Consider the following 16,206-nt stretch of genomic DNA (forward strand, 5'->3'; position numbering starts at 1 on the left):
GAGGGACTTCCCTTCCCACACATCACAGTGCATAGGGCACTCTCCTGAGAGGGGCGCTCCTGGGTGCCACCCCTCCCATCTTTTAGCCAGTGCGGCCACCTCCAGCAGTTTGCCCCGGCAGGATGGATTTCGCTGCTTTGTGCCACTGCATTATTCCAAGGGCCATCATCGCGTTGCCAGGCAACACCACAAAGAAACTTCGCCATGGGGTACCATAGCAGGATGCCATTGCACTGGCCCAAGGGAGCCTCTGGGTCTCGTCAGTGGTCTTTCAGGTCCTGCTAGCAGAAGAGACCCACCTGTTAAAATAGGAACTATGCTGCAAAAGCCAGGCTGGGTTGGCAACACTACGGGGCTTGCTAAGAGTGGCAGAATCTTGAAGGCCTGGGCAATTCTCAGAGCATCAGGCCTGCTTTTAGGCACAAGGAATTCAACTGGAAAAATTCAGGCCAGCAGGAGCTGATCCAAGTCCCATGAGTCAGAGATGTAGTTTGCTACCTGATCCGCCCCGGCACCCACAGGAATGATTTTCATGGTTCCCAGAATTCCATCCACATCTTTTAGTGCCTCGCAGCTCAGCGTCAACTGTCCACAGTAGCTGATCCCCTGCGTCCATTGCAGAGTAAACAGCAAAGTCATCCAACCAGAACGATAAGGACACGAAGAGAGCGGCCGCGTTCCCATCTCTTCTGCAGCCCTCCTTAGAGGACAAATTTAGAGGTGGGTAAATGGATGCTCTGTGCCTAAGATACAATTAGGGGTTTCGATAAACACTAGACGGTAGCCGGATGTTCCTGCCTTGGAGGCTCACAGCATGCCTGTGGTGTGAAGCCAGCAAGATTTCTCCAAGCAAGCCAGAGTCCTGGAAACTGCCACTTATCCCCGGCTGACGTCAAGACATAGGACTGCCGAGGAGGGAAGAGAGAGCACGGAGAGCCCATCAGCGGGTCTCACAACAACCAGCCCTTGAGAAGAGTTTGCAAACGGCCATTGTGGAGGTGAAAAGAAGTGGGAGAAAGCAATCACTGGAGAAAGACAAACATGTGCAGCGAGGGGGATTCCTGACTAAACATAGCTACCTAGGAACTAGCACCGAGCTCGCTCAGACAATGGCACACTAGACATGCTTCTCTCTGATTCTCTCTCTCCTTCCTCGCACCTGATCCCCACTCTATGCTGCTGAATGCATTCCTGGGCTATATAGAAGAGGTGGGATCATGCTGTATCCCCCTCCCTGCGTGTATACACACCCACACACACCCACACACACACACACACAAACAAAATCAACAGTACCTGTCAACACCCTGGCTGGAAATATTTCACCTCTTCTCCCCCAGACACCGGAGAAGCCGCCTGCAGCCTCGTTCTCTGCTTAGCTCCTGCGCGTGTGAAGTAGTTTGCGGTGCTTTCAGGCAGGCTAAGTGCCGTCCACCACTGCTGCCCCCCATCAAGGTTGTTGTGTTCCTCACTGGATACATGTTGGCGCTGGGAGGGTTGATAATGAATGCGTGCGTCTCTCTCTCTGGGTGCACTGTGTTCGGTTTAAGGGGGATTGTTTTGTTTTGCCTTTGCAAGGGAACGAGGCTAGCAAAGTAAACCAGACAAAACTAAATTCCATTGCGACTTCCCCTCTTCTCTGCTCCCAACCCCCCGCCTGTCCCTGCTGCAGCAGCTTGCCATAGTCACTTGAAAGGGCTATAGCTTAAGGAGTTTACTCCAGAGGCTGGCTGGTACTGAGACTATAAAGAACCTGATTGACGGCCTGTCCAAAGGCAACAGTATTTCAGTAATGCCTCGAGGCCCCAGCCCAGATCAGGGCCCTGTTGTGCTAAGCACTGTACCAACACATTGTAATAGAGACCCTGCCCCAAAGAGAGCACAGTCTAAACAGCTCAGACAGCCAAAGAGTGCGTGAAATGAAATACCACTATCCCCATTTCACAGATGGTGAATTGAATGCTTGTGATGGTAGGGGGCAAGGGACAGCAACTCACTTCCAGTTTATATCATACGTGTGACGAAGTGGGACTGTTCTTAATGTTTCCTCTGAATACTGTAGGGGTGCCTCAGTTTCCCCTATGCATTTCTTAAGTCTCTAGGGGGGGAGATTGTTGCAGAGCAAAGGGCCAGTGCACATAAATGGCCGACACTCTATCTCCTGGCAACTAATGGCCAGGGCCCTTCTGCCCTACAAGGAGATAGCTAAAGGTGTTGAAGAACAAAGAGATCAGGTGACCTCCTGGCCCGGGAAAGAAACAAAGCCCAGAGGAGGAGGGGCTGGAGGGTAAGCTAGTTTGGAGCTAGCTGGGGACGGGGAGTGAGTGCGGACGTGGGTGTCTGGCTCGCTGCCCCCCAGGATGGACCCAGCTGAGGGATCCTGTTCTCTATACCTACAAGCTCTGTTTTAGACTGTGTTCCTGTCATCTAATAAACCTCTGTTTTACTGGCTGGTTAAAAGTTATGTCTGACTGCGAAGTGGGGGTGCAGGACCCTGTGGCTTCCCCAGGACCCCGCCAGGGCGGACTAGCTCTGGGAAGCGCACAGAGGGGCAAAGGATGCTGAATGCTGCAAAGGTCAAACCCAGGAAGGTGGAAGCCATGTGAGCTCCGTGCCCTGAAAACAGTCTGCTCACAGAGAGCCGACTTCACCAGAGTCCTGACTGTCTTCGTAGGGAGCAGTTCCAGAGCATCACCCGGGGACTCAGTGACACATACATTCCTGAAAGCTCATGCTTCAGGGTTTCAGCTGGCCACAGCAGAGGTCAGGAAGGGATTCCCATCTCCCCTCCTCCAATGTATTCTGTTGGTGTTTCTAAAATCTCCTTCCTCTGAAGGATGAGGGATGGCCACAGCTGGAGATGGGACACTGGATAGGGTGGGTCAAGGCTCTGAGGTGGTGCTGAGTATTCTCTCTCTCTCTCTCTCTCTCTCTCAAGTGCTGGATGGTTGTTGTTCACATGCTCTGGGTCTAACTGATCACCATGGTTGGGGCCAGGAAGGAATCCCCCCCCCCCCCAGATTGGCAGTGACCTTGGGGGTTTTTTTTGCCTTCCTCTGCAGTGTGAGGGTGCAGGTCACTTGCCAGGGTTATCTGAGTATATCTCACTTGATCATTGCCGGGGCCTCTGACAGTGGTGCAGCTCACTCCCTCCTGTTCTCTGCCTGTGGCACAGAACAGGTTAGTCTCCCGTGGGCTGTAACATTTTGGTCTCATTTCAGTTGTTGGGCTGAGTGTGCAGGTGCTGGGGGATGTTGGTGGCTTGTGAGATAGAGGTGGTCAAACTAGATGGTCTGGTGGTGCCTCCTGGCCTTAAACTCTGTGACCCTAGCATGCCAAACCCAGAATACCCCATAAATCAATAAGCCTCAAATATTCCTCAATATTTTATACCACCCCTCCCACCTGGACCACCCCATATAGCTAACAAACCAAAATGACTCACGATATTGGGGTCCCAACAAGAGATACTGTAAAGAGAGTGCTGAGCACTTGCCTTCCACAAGAAGTGAGACCTCTTTAAGAGGTCTCAGGTTGGGCACTCAAAACCTCAGGTGTGATGTATTGAGGACTGTGTTGGAATTGCAAGTTATCACTTTAAGAAGGGGGGGGGCAGTTCCTGGGTCCTACTTACAGGGCTCTGTAGCAAAGCACATGAGCAGTGGCAGCAAAAGTTAGTCTAGAAAGAGCCAGCTCAAAGCAACGTGCTGTGAGTTGTGCCTTGCTGCCTTTGGGAGCAGCCTGTTTTCTCTCTCTCTCTGTTTTTGGGTTCTTGTGTATTATCTGAATTCTAAAAAATAAAATAGTTTTACATTGCAACCATCCAGCAGGAATCCTTTATGGTTTTACCTACCTTCTCCTGTGAATGCTGTGAGTATAACACGAGGCACCCCAAATCACTAGTCACTTCTGAAACTCTTAGCCATGAACACATAAATCACTATAAACCTCACAATCCTGGACACCAGAACCCCCCTTACTGCCTGCAAACCATCAGATACATTGGTGGTGCCCACAGCCGCATGGACGTTACGCATGGTGCGTATCATTGTCGGGCGTAAAGTCAGCAGCATTGGACTCTCCCAACGACAATGGCGAGGACCCGCAGCACTGGCCTCCCGCGACCCACCCACGCAGGTTTGGCACTGCAGCTCGTCTGTCATAGTGGGGCCAAAAGTGAGCAAGTGGTGCCATGACTTGGTGCACAGCTGCATCCAATCGATGCAGCTTTAGCCTTTGTTTTCTGTCCCCGCATCCTCCTCTGCCCAGTTAGGAACACAAAGAGAACACATTTCAAATGCCAGCCTGGCACTAGCGACTAAGAGGAGGGAGTGACGCATGCACATGTGGGCACTCTTTGGCACAGGGCTGCACACAGTTGGGGTAGCCCGCCTGGTGCATAAAACAAAAGGGAATAGAGACTGCCCCAGGAAATTCAAATGACCTCATATAGGAACATGTTCAAGGCAACCAGGCTTCAACAACCAGCTGTTAACTCCTTTGCTGCTGTGTCAAAGTGAAGGTCAGAGGCCCGGCCTCAAAGCATGAGCTTCCATCAGTATCACAGTCTCAGCCCCAAACACTGCAGTACCCCTAAATCTAAGCTACTGTGCTTTGAACCATTATACCCGAATGCTTAGAAGGGCAGTTTTCAGCATGCCACTGCCACTCCAATGGAGAGTCATTCAGCTCAATAAAGCACCCTACGTTTTTGCATCCTTCGGGTCTCTTGGGTCTGCTAAAAAGAACTGGAAATCTCATGGCAGCAAAGTCTCTCAGGAGACATTCGGATTATCCCTGCTTCTGGTGAGACTGGAAATGCAACAGTTATAGCCTTGATCACCTGATGTTGGCAGTGGCCTGTGAAAATGACTAAATGAAAGTTAAAAGTTGGGGTCATCTGAAGCTCTGGACAAATGTTTAGGTCGGGTTTTGTTAACAGCATTGTCTCACCTGTCTCCTAATTCCAACCGATCTCTGAAGTTAACCCTTTCACTGCTTCTAGGCATAAAGAGAGTGATGATGGTCCTATGGGGGAGGCAGGACCCTGAGCGTCAGGAGCCCTGGACGCTAGTCCCCGCTCTGCCATGAACTCACATGGCCTTGGGGAATTCGCTTAAGCCTCATCTTTCAAAAGTGTGCGCTCATTTTGGGTTGCCCAACTGGAAATAGCTAAGGTGTAAACACCCACAGCTCCATTCGCTCAGCCCCTCTGACCAGCAGGCCATACATGGTTCCATTTAACATTAAGGCATCCCAGATTCACAGACCCTGTAAAATGTTTTGGCCTCAGCATCCCCATCTGTACAATAGATCCTTTCCTGTGGGATCTCTCACAGTGATGCTGCCATGAGATTTCCAGTTCGTTTTAGCAGACCCAAGAGACTTGAAAGATGCAAAAATGTAGGGTACTCTATCGAGCTGAATGACTCTCCATTGGAGTGGCAGTGGCATGCTGAAAACTACTCTTCTAAGCATTCAGCTGTAATGGTTCAAACCACAGTATCACAGAGTCTAGGATGGGGGTATTCATTGCCTAGTGTAATGCCATTGGCTTCAAAGGAGTTACACCAAGGATGAATTTGCTCCCATACCTGTAGTGCATTTTGAGACCCCGAGTGGAAGGTGTTACAGATATGTCAGGCGTTGTTACTCTTCCACCGTGTCCCGACCTCCAGTTGGAGTGGTCACACGGGATGGGTAAGGAATGGTGTCCCTAGCCTCTGTTTGTCAGAGGGTGGAGATGGATGGCAGGAGAGAGATCACTTGATCATTATCTGTTAGGTTCATTTCCTCTGGGGCACCTGGCATTGGCCACTGTTGGCAGACAGGATACTGGGCTGGATGGACCTTTGGTCTGACCCAGTATGGCCGTTATGTTCTTATGTTCTTGCACTTCCTGAAGCAACGGGAAGTGAAGCCTGCTCTGCTCTCAAAGAGTTTGCTGGCAAACTTCGCTAGGGTAGACAGTTTATACCAGCAAAATGTCCTTTTATCAGTATAGCTTATCCCAGTTCCCCTAAGCAAGACAACGATACCAGCAGAAGGATCTTGCCACTATAACAGTAGCTACACTTGGACTTTTGCTAGGACGGCCAGGTCAGCAAAACACTAAACTAAAGAAATAAAAATCCCTTCCCCAACTGACCTAGCTATGGCAGCAAAGCTCCCAGCGCAGCCCAGGCCTGAGGATGGCGAGGCTGCACAGCAGGTGCACTGGAAAGAACGTCCCCCAACGAGACACCTTGATGAAGCTGGTGAACCACATTCTAGAGACAAGGGCTGGACATTTGTTGTGCTGACCTGGCCATCCTAGCAAAAGCCCAAGTGTAGCTGCTGTTACAGTGACAACGTCCTTCTGCTGGTATCGTTGTCTTGCTTAGGGGAACTGGTATAAGCTATACCGATAAACGGACATTTTGCTGGTAGGGAATCATGGTTAAAGTTTTACATTTGCAGGTAAAACATTTTCTCCCTGCTCCATCTATAACTCCAGTCCTCTTGCTCTTTAAAGCCGTGAGATAAGAGCAGTAGCTCTGATAAGGAGTTGCCATGCCTGGGAAATACTGTCAATTGGAACCTAGTTCAGCGAAGGCCCATGAAAAATGACTCCTCCTCTGACCTACAGAAACATGAAAAATCTTAGTGGCGGGGGAAAGGATTGAGTTGTTCTACGATTTTCATTCGCCTGGAACTTGAATATTTTAAAAAATGTCTCTGAGCTTAGGGATAGATTTCCCTGCCTAGGGCAGTGACTTTATAGCACTAGCTGTGGACAGGAGCTGTGAACCCCCACGACAGCGCTCAGGCCTGACCTGCCTTAACCTCTCTAGTGCCTCCACTCCTGGGTCCCTCCCACAGCTATGTCAATGCCACACTTTGTGGTGAAGGGGATTTTACAGGGTCTGCTCAGACTTCAGTAGAGAACATCAGCCTTTCATTTTGTCCCCAGCATCAGTCTCATGAGGTCTTTGAATTAAGTTCTCTGGAGGCCCCTACTCATGAGATGCCATCCCGCACTCCCTCACCTCCGATCGTGCTTTCGGTCCCTTTGTCCCTTAACCCACCCAAGATAAGAGGGGAATGAAGGGTAACAGGACTTGGGCATGGTGCTTCTTGCCTTGTGTCCAGTAGAATCATTTTGAGAGTAAAAGACAAACCTCTCGAATGAAGGTTTTCATGCTGTCGGCGAGTGCCCTTTATAATGCAACCCAGACAGCTGGGCCTGAGCTTTGTGCTTCTCTAAAATTATGCACTGCGCTTCCAAGCAGCCTCAAGATAAACTGCGGTCGGTCTTCAGCCAAGTGCTGATGATGCAAAACTAGGGACATTGCCTGCACTCTGCCTCTTGCGGATAGACTCACTGTGCCTCCCTGTATTGCAGCTGGCTCTGGTGTAATGCCTCTCTATTGGTCTGGCTGGCTGCAAATTAACTAGCCATGCAGCAAGACAGAGAACAAAAGCAGGGAAACATGAGGCACCTCTTCCTCTCTTACCCCTGTGGGAGTTCTCACAAACAAATCACCTGATCCAGAAACAGATCTAGTAAAGAAAGTTTCCCTGCATCAGACTTAAAGGCCTTCTTCTCATTAGGGCTTGCCTGCACCTCAAAAGTATATTGCTTTACCTGCACCCCAATCTGCGTGCTGCGCCAGCCCCCGCCAGAGATGTTCTTTCCTCTGGACAAAAAGCCAGAGAGTAGCCTGGAAGGAAACCAAAGTACAGAGCAGCTGGCATCCCAAGATGCAGATTCTCTCCACTCAGGTGCTTTGGGGCTATTCACGGACCTGCCAGGTAATATACACTCCTGCCTGGCTGGCAAGTGTCAGCAAATATTTTCACTCACTAGCATTCGTCAGGGCTGAATCTGAAGAAGGTTCAGTGGGGGAAGCCCCGCCCCCGCAGGAAACACATTTCAATGGCATGTTAGGTTGGGAGCTAGAGTTTGCCATGGAATTTCTGATTTAGGGCTTCTGCTCTTCTCTCTCCTCCCGCCCAGCCGCCACTCTTCCTAGAGAGGAGCCGCCTGTTTCCAATTGCATGTTTAATACAGACCCCAAGCCTCCCACATTACTCAGCCTGATGGACTGTATTCCCTTGTTTAATTGTCGGGTGACATTGCCAAACCCAGACATTTGTGTGTCCAGGACTCTCAGCAGGGGCCCCTCCAACTCTTGTGGAGCAGCCATTTCTTGCTGTGCAGTGCTGCTGACCGTGGTTACTGAGCATTGAAACTCAGCAGTCAGTCTTGTTAATCATCCTTCCTGGGCTGCGCAGGGAAGAGAGGTCGCAAATTCCCAAATGACGCTGAATCTGGAGTTTGAGGGGTGGGGAATCGGAGCAAGCGACCATGAAGAGTGCGGGAGGGCCACCTAGGTGGGTGTGGGGAAGAGGGCTAATAACAATTCCGTATTTGTCTCTGTTCCACCTCTGAATAGGCTTTGCTAAGTCCAGCTCTGTAGCTTCAGTGATCAGACCTTAGTCAATCTCCATACACCGGCTGCAATGGCAGCTCTATCCAGGGTCCGCATATGGCCCCCATTACCAAGTACCTCAAACAAACATGTCTATGTATTTATCCTCACAACTCCCCTGTGAGGCAGGGCAGCGCTGTTATCCACAGGGAACAGATGGGGAACTGAGACAAGTCACTTGCTCAAGGTCACACAGGAAGTGTGCGGCAGAGCCGGGAATTGAACCCCGGTCTCTCCTAAGTCCCCCGGTAGCACCCTAATCATTGGACCTCCCTTGTGCTAGCGGGTGTCCTGGAACTGGAGGTGCTGGCCTGCTTTTAGATGACTGGCAATGGCAAAATGGCACTGGTACAGGGAGGAGAGAAGCTGAGGATGGGGTCACAGGACCAGATTTTCAAGTCGGCTCAGGGCAGGATCTACAGGGGCTCAGCCCCCAGCAGCCCCCATTGCTTATGGCCAGAACTGTTGAAAATCTGGCCCACAGGGTGCAATGGCTGTGGAAAGGCACCTTGGGGTGGCGAAGAGCCCCACGCCATCCCTGACTGAGCAGCAGTTATAAGGGAAACACCACAATTGTCCCAGTTATAAGTGCTCCGAGGTGCAGGGCGAGAGAGGGGAGAGAGGAAATTTGGTCCTGAAATGAGGGGAAATGGAGCTGCAGTTATATGGAGCTGTAAATATTTACTGCAGCGTAAACCAAAGCACTGAACTGCTCGTTAAGATTCTCAACATGAAAAAGTTTATTAAAATTAAAAAGGGCTCACACCAGAAAAAGGGGAAAATATATAATTAGAGTCTGAAGAAACCAGACTAATTCTGTGTCTTTCAATTCAGCGTCTCTGCACTCCAGTTACCCTTGGACTTCTACCGAGTCCCCCTTCTGTCTTTGAATATAGCTGGATGAGGACATACCACACCAGAAGTCAAGACAGCATCATTGTGTTTGCATATGAAATGAATTAAAGTGCACTAGAAACTAAGACCTGACTACAGACCATTTCACTGGTGGCCAAGAATTTGAAGCCAGTTTTCCCAAGGTGAAGGTGTAGTGCATGAACCCCTATCATCCAGACGAGTGTCACTTCCCATCCCCAAATTTGCAGGAGAATCAGAGTTTTTAAGAGGGATCTTCAGGGCTTATGGGATTATGACAGTGTCCTATTACGATCATGTCTTTGCATCAAGATACCAAAACATTATGAGAATGCAACATCATCACCCATAGACTCATCCTCAGGGCAGGAAGAGGTAAATATTGTGACATCATGGGACAATACCACAGTATCAGCAGGTGCATATTCATTCTGAAGCATCCTTCAGTGTATCCTTTGGGGACAACCATAGCCTGAACACTCAGCTGTAGCCTTTGAATAGTCACTTGACCCAGTATCGGCCAAGGACCAAATTTGAACCAAGGCCATGATCCAGCAAAGCACTTATGCATCTAATTAAACTTCCAGCACATTTTCTGTAGTTAAGTCATTGCTCCAGGAAATCATTGTTAGGATAACTTTCGCCTCCCGTGTGCACCAGGAAGAGCAGCAAGAACCTGCCATAAGAAGATCTGAGATCTCAGACACCACATCCAGGGAGTGAGGACTGGGAAGAGGTACAAGTGGCCAAGAAAGCAAGCAAAAAGGGAGAGAGACTGTGAACATAAGACTGCCCGAGGAGAGATGTAGCAAGGTGTCAAAGGAGAGAGTGGGAGTTCTCCAGGGGATCTGTTGATTGAAAAGTGATAAGCATTCCTAAAATAATAATGAAAAATTAGATAAATTCTTCAGCATTCTGGAGAGAAGGAGGAGTCTGGGGGGTAAGAGACGCTAGCAGCTGTCCATACATATCCTGGGGAGGCAGAAGAAATATGAAAGAAAGTTACCATCACACCAAAAGCGGTAATGAAAAGAGAAGAATGTTTGCAATGGGCAAAGCCCAGGGGCAGCTGGAGCCTCCCAGAATTCCGAGCAGTGGTAGGGGGCACCTCTCTCAGCCCCTTGGGATACAGGGCTGCACGGACAGAACACAGGGATGATAACACAGGGGCCAGCAGGCTCCAGAGATGATAAGATCACACCAAGTAAAAGCACAGAAGCTAGTTCTGTTAGAAGCTTCTTGTTGGTTAATTTAGCCCTGAAGACCAAAACCCTCTATTCCTTCAGCAGAGGAGTGTGGGGTGGGTCATTGCAAGGCAGGCATTACCTTTAGTGGGGCAACTCTGCCTCGCAGGAATCTGCTTCCGGGGGCCTAGTTCTGCAAGGTGTTCAGTGCTCCACTCATAGCAGGCCGGATCTTGCCCTTCTGAAGACAATAACAAAATGTCCTTGACATCAGTAGGTGCAAGATTGGGCTTTGCAAGACTGGTGCCTGGCTAAAAGGTTAGTTCCAGCTCCATGACCCAGGCAGTCCTGGGCCCCCCCATACTGAGGCCACCAAAAGCAGGGGTGCCGATATTTATTCTATCATGGTAGTGGCCAGGGGCCCCGATCAGGCTCAGAGCCCCACTGTGCTCGGTGCTCTGCAGGCAGTGAATCCCTGCCCAGAATACCTTACAGACTAAGGAGACAAGCATCAGGCAGAGACAGGGGAGAGAAGAAGTCTATCAGATAGATAGATTGTTCCATACACCTGCTGTTTTCCCTGTGCGTTGCATTACATAAAGGTATATCCACTTCCTCCCAGCTGCCTCCCCCCGCCACATCATCACAGGCTGGGTTATTTCTTGTAGGCCTTGCAGCAGAAGCAAGTTGCTTGTAATGTTCTGCTGAAAGCCTCTCCTCTGGGAACTAGATACCTGTCTCACCCAGAGAGCTGAACTGAGGCCAGCAAGGACAAAGGAAACTAGAGTCCTTTAATGGAGATTCCAGCAGTGGGGCCTGCGAAGCACGATAGATTGAGATCTAAAGAGAGTTACATTGACCTGATAACCAGTATTTGTGGATTTTCTAAGGGCTTGAGTCAAAGCACACCTCAGCCAATGGAAAGACTCTCATTGACTTCAGGGGGCTTTGGAACAGATCCCAGAGGGACAGCATGTCTAGTGAGGGGGAGGGAATGTTTGCAGGAAGTACCATGTCAGCCTATGAAAAATTCCCATGGGGGCAAGGAGGATGGGAACATCGGAGTTGCATTGGAAGTCAGTGGGAAACTCCTCACATCCCGTGCTCCCATATGTTCCCACAGGGATCCATCCCATTTCAGTCACTTTCTCGTTGAGTTCAGCATGTGCTGTGCTCTTTAAAAGGAGTCGGGGCTTATTTTAAAAACGTCACTTTATATAGGCCATCTGGGATTAACATCCAGGTGAGGAGACAGACTATAAACATACAGTCTACACAGAAAGACGCCAAATATCCCAGTCCTGCTTTTATAGCACATTGTCCATGGCCATTAGCCAAAGAGTGTTACACACAAACGGAGTGAGAAAATAAAATTCTGACAAGCTTGTTACACTAATAACTCCAATGCACCCAAATGACGTTCCTTCACCAAGACCCGGCAGCGCCAGAGGTTTGAAAATGTATTTTCCCTGGGCTTTCACCCCTATCAGGTCCATTTTCTTCTATTGTATTTTAACTTTCAGTGCATGGAAAAATAGGGTTTTTTTTTACCAGGTCTGTCCCTTAAAAATGGTATTTGCATAAGTTATTTCTACTTTCCTATGGTCTTCCCCAGAGCAAACAGAACAAAGATTTGTATTGTGGCTTCTTGCAATAGGTGATTTCTCTATATATACGGCCTGATTGTGCCCAGCCCTACAGTGGTGCATGCAGGGGGATGAAGAAAGTGCAGGGAGCCTCCTCACACTTTTGTGCCCAATCCCTGTGCAAGGGCACAGTGGCAGCGATTGTGCTGTCCTAAGTGCTAACATCTCATTGCTAGTTCCTAAGACGGGGCAGGTCATAGCTACCCCCATCCCAGCAGAGAGGGAAGAGAACAGCTGTGGCAATCGAAAGGGAGTTGAAGGGCTATAAAAGGAGCTTTGGGAGCATGATTTCATCTCAGCCTCTGGTGGAGGACCAGTCCTGGTGCGGGAAAACCCATGTTCAGATGCCGAGAGACTAATAAAGGAGTTGCCAAACCAAACAAACATTCCAGGCTGACCCCACTGGCTTCATATTTCTCTTGATTATTTCACAAAGGAAAAAAAAATCTGTTTTTCAAGCAGCCTGGGTGACAAAGTATAAGCAATGGTCTGTTAGAGCTGGAAATGGGTGTCCACAGACTGGCTGTTGAGTCCGATTGCCAGGCAGAGAGAAGATTCCCAAGGAGAGTCACAGCACTATGAGCTCTGGCTGCATGTGCCTGGTACTGCTTAAAAAACCAACTAACCCAGAGTCTCTTTGAAAATGAGCATTCAAGCTCGAAGAGCAGCCCTGTGACTATAAATGTTGCGAGCAAATACTTGTGGAAATGGATTTATGGAGGCTAGCAGCTGCCAGCTCTCTCTCTCTCTATTCCTCAGTATCTCCTCCAGAAAAAGCTTCCAAACTGGGAATGCAGCTGCTAGGGAAAGGTCTAGAAGTAAGTTCCATGCCAGATCGATTGGCGAAACACTCCCTGGATTACACAGCCCAGTCAAGAGCACCATATCCCAGTGCTCATGTCCCCAGCGATGCTTTCACAGGCCCGCCATCTGGAAGACCACACGGGTGTTTTAAATGGAGGAATTTCAGTTTAGCCATTAGGGAAAGGTGACCATCCAACTCCGCCCACCTTGGCCAGCTGGCTCCAGCTCATCTCGCTGCAGCTCTTTTAAACTGAGTAATGACAGTGCAAGAGGCAGCCACCCTGCTGCAGGGGATCAGAGCTCACACTCACACGAGGCGTGTGGGTGTGAAGGATTCCGCTCCACATTAAGGGAATGAAACCCACAAGGGTTCTCTCTTCCCCCCAAGTGACTGACCCAAGATGGCTACTGCTCGCTGTGACTGTGTGCAGAGGAGCCAGGTACAAAACCGGATTCTTCATCGGTGAAGACCCCACAGCTCCTGCAAGTGCATTGCACCATGACCCTGATGTAAAGCAACATTACATTCAAGAAACAGCCTGGATTCTCCAACCATCGCTCTACTTGTATTAGCAGTAAGCGGTGCAGCAGGCAGCCGGAGCAGTAGAACTAAGATATCTGTTATGGATGCTGAGTGGACAGTGTGAAGTGCTGGGGCTCTAGAGTTTTATGCCCAAGCAGCTTGGGCCTGGCTGGGTTCCTGAGCCCCCTGGTGCCACACTGAGCTAAAACTGAACCTTGACCCTTGTTCTCCAGCCCCACTCCTCAGACTCCCACTCCAACTGGGAGGTTTGTTCAGGAGAAGCTGTGCCCACGCTCCCCAGCACAGCAGCGGTTGGAGTGAGAAGCCATTTCCCAGCTTGCAAAGAAATGTCCACTTCATTTGACATGGGGTTTGTTTTCCTTGATTGCAGTGGCGGTGCGGTCCAGCACATGGGGCAGCGGACTGGCACTGAGCAGATCTCAATTCCAAACCTGCCTCTGCCACTGACCTGCTGGGTGAACTTGGGCAAGGCACTGCCCCTCTCTGAGCCTGTTTCCCATCCCTCCCATCATCTGTCTTGTCTACTCCCATGGAGCAGACAAAGTCTGTTACCCTGGATTTGTACAGTGCCTATAACCATGAAGCTCTGAACTTGGCTGGGACACCTGGGCATTAAATAGTTGTAACTGAGGAGCTGCCGGCAGGGATCTTGCTGGAAAAGGGACAGCATTAGACAAACAATGGCACAGTTTCTAATCTGCTTTCCTTCTAGCTGTAATAACACTACTGCAATAGATAGAAAAGGAAGCTTTAGGGACAAGTTTCCAGCCAGTCTTTAATAAGGCACCAACAGCATTTACAGGCACATGTATCTGCAAGCATAAAATCCTGGATGGGAACAGAGTGTTACCCATAATCCTGCGAGTCCCTCGTGCATGGAACTCCTATAGATGCTAATGGGAGTTCTCATGAGACAAGCGTCAACCACGTCACTACAGGAGGAAGTGCCATCTTTTGGAGCCAGGGCTTCTGGGTATGGAAGCAACTGCACAAAGGTTCCATGATAGTGTGACCAGATAGCAAATGTGAAAAATCGGAAAAGGAGGTGGGGGGTAATAGGCGCCTATGTAAGAAGAAGCTCCGAGTATTGGGACTGTCCCTGTAAAATCGGGACAGCTGGTCACCCTATTCCACAAGTCACAGCCCTGCCAGCCATTAGAAAGGGAGCCACCAGAATAGGAGCAGCTGGGGGTACTTGTCAGGGTACTTGTCAAAGGGTCAGTGGCTTGGGAGGACCTGTAGCCAGGGTGCATTTAGATTTCAACCATCACTTTAGTCACTAGGATCCCTTAAGCAAGATTGGCCCTAGGTATATTGTTGGCCTAAACATAGCACCTCTGTCCCTTTCAACCCTGCCCCAGCCAGAACCCTTCCTTTGTACCTCTGACCTTCACTCCCATTCCGGTTTTCTTTTTGGTCCCCTGTAATCAGTTTTCTGGGCTCTGGGACCCAGCTGGGCCTTTCGTTCTAGTGGGCTTCTGCCCCCCGTTCTGCCAGGATCAACTAGGCCCAGCCTTGCCCCAGAATCCTTTGCACTGGCTGCAGTGAGCATCTTCCTACTGGGGACTTCTGCAACATCTCCCATACTAGGCGATTCCCTTCTGCTCTTCCAGTCGGATTCCACTGACCTCCTTCTGAGACCTGGACGAGAGGGACATTTGGGACTCCTGTGCTAACATGGTGCTATTTCAGATGTGGCCTCCTAGCTAAGCTCAGCCCTCCAGGGACTGCTGCAAGCTAGGCAGCCCTCAGGCTGGGTGTAAGATATACCAGGGTTCAAGCTGGCTCTGGGCAGTCCCAGGTCAGACTAGATCTAATGGTTCTTTTTGGCCTCAAAAATCTATGACTCTATAACTGCTTGTATCTCCTATGCCTAAAGTCGGTGCTGCCCTCAAGCATTTTCCCTATTGCCCCATAATTCTCTCACCAGTCTGGGCTGAGTTCACACAGTTAATATCAGCAGGACTCTAAAGCTCAGCACATACGATACAGACGGGGCTGCAGAGCAAGGGTGGCTCAAATGCTGAAAGCCTCCGAAGGGGGACAAGAGAGCTGTGCAGTAATGAGTCTGGGAGACACCTGTTTAAAGAGAGAAACCCTCCCACCAGCTTCCTCCTGAATGGGGGAAACCACTTAAATCATGTCAAGCTGCAATTAAGAATGTCATTTTAAGCACAAGCACACGTAATCCGTAAATCTCCACGTGCAATAAAAAAGAATGGCTTAGGAGAGTGAGAGAAAGCCATTAATTACCGGAACTGTAATTCAACCTCAGGGCACTCTCACTTTCTGCTCACTGGTGTCGGACCCTTGACTTGATGTGCGGATCCATCATTCAACAGGTAATTCATCTCTAATTCTATAGTGTGGAATACGTAGGGTACGGAAGCCTTTCTCTGCGTTTGTTAGCAGCCAGCTTTCCCTTCTAGCAGTGCTTGTTGTTTGATGGAAGGCGGGAGAGATTCTCTCTGATAGCCCCAAGAGGCAAGCATGGGAGAGGCGACCTTTCTATTAGAGGAGAATGACTCAGGGAAACAGGTGCGTTAATGCCACTTACTTGGACTTGTTGGGTCACCGAGTCGCCGAAGTCTCCCACTGGAGGTCCTGGTGATTCCTAGAGCAAGAAAAATCAGTGATAAGGCGCATGGCTAACTAATGTGAACCTGGTTCGGCGTCCATGC

General features: G+C 49.7%; 1 protein-coding gene across 1 annotated transcript in view; it reads right to left on the bottom strand.

Moving 5' to 3' along the window:
- SEPTIN9 (septin 9) overlaps window positions 1-16,206 on the bottom strand; it is a 250,111-nt gene that overhangs the window by 195,835 nt on the left and 38,070 nt on the right. The window contains exon 2 of the mRNA XM_024206297.2: window positions 16,083-16,139. Coding sequence (XP_024062065.1) covers window positions 16,083-16,139 — 57 coding nt within the window. The remainder of the gene's footprint in view (window positions 1-16,082; window positions 16,140-16,206) is intronic.

Source organism: Terrapene carolina, unplaced genomic scaffold (genome assembly GCF_002925995.2).
Source record: "Terrapene carolina triunguis isolate 2854851 unplaced genomic scaffold, T_m_triunguis-2.0 Scaffold192, whole genome shotgun sequence".
Lineage (NCBI taxonomy): Eukaryota > Metazoa > Chordata > Testudines > Emydidae > Terrapene > Terrapene triunguis.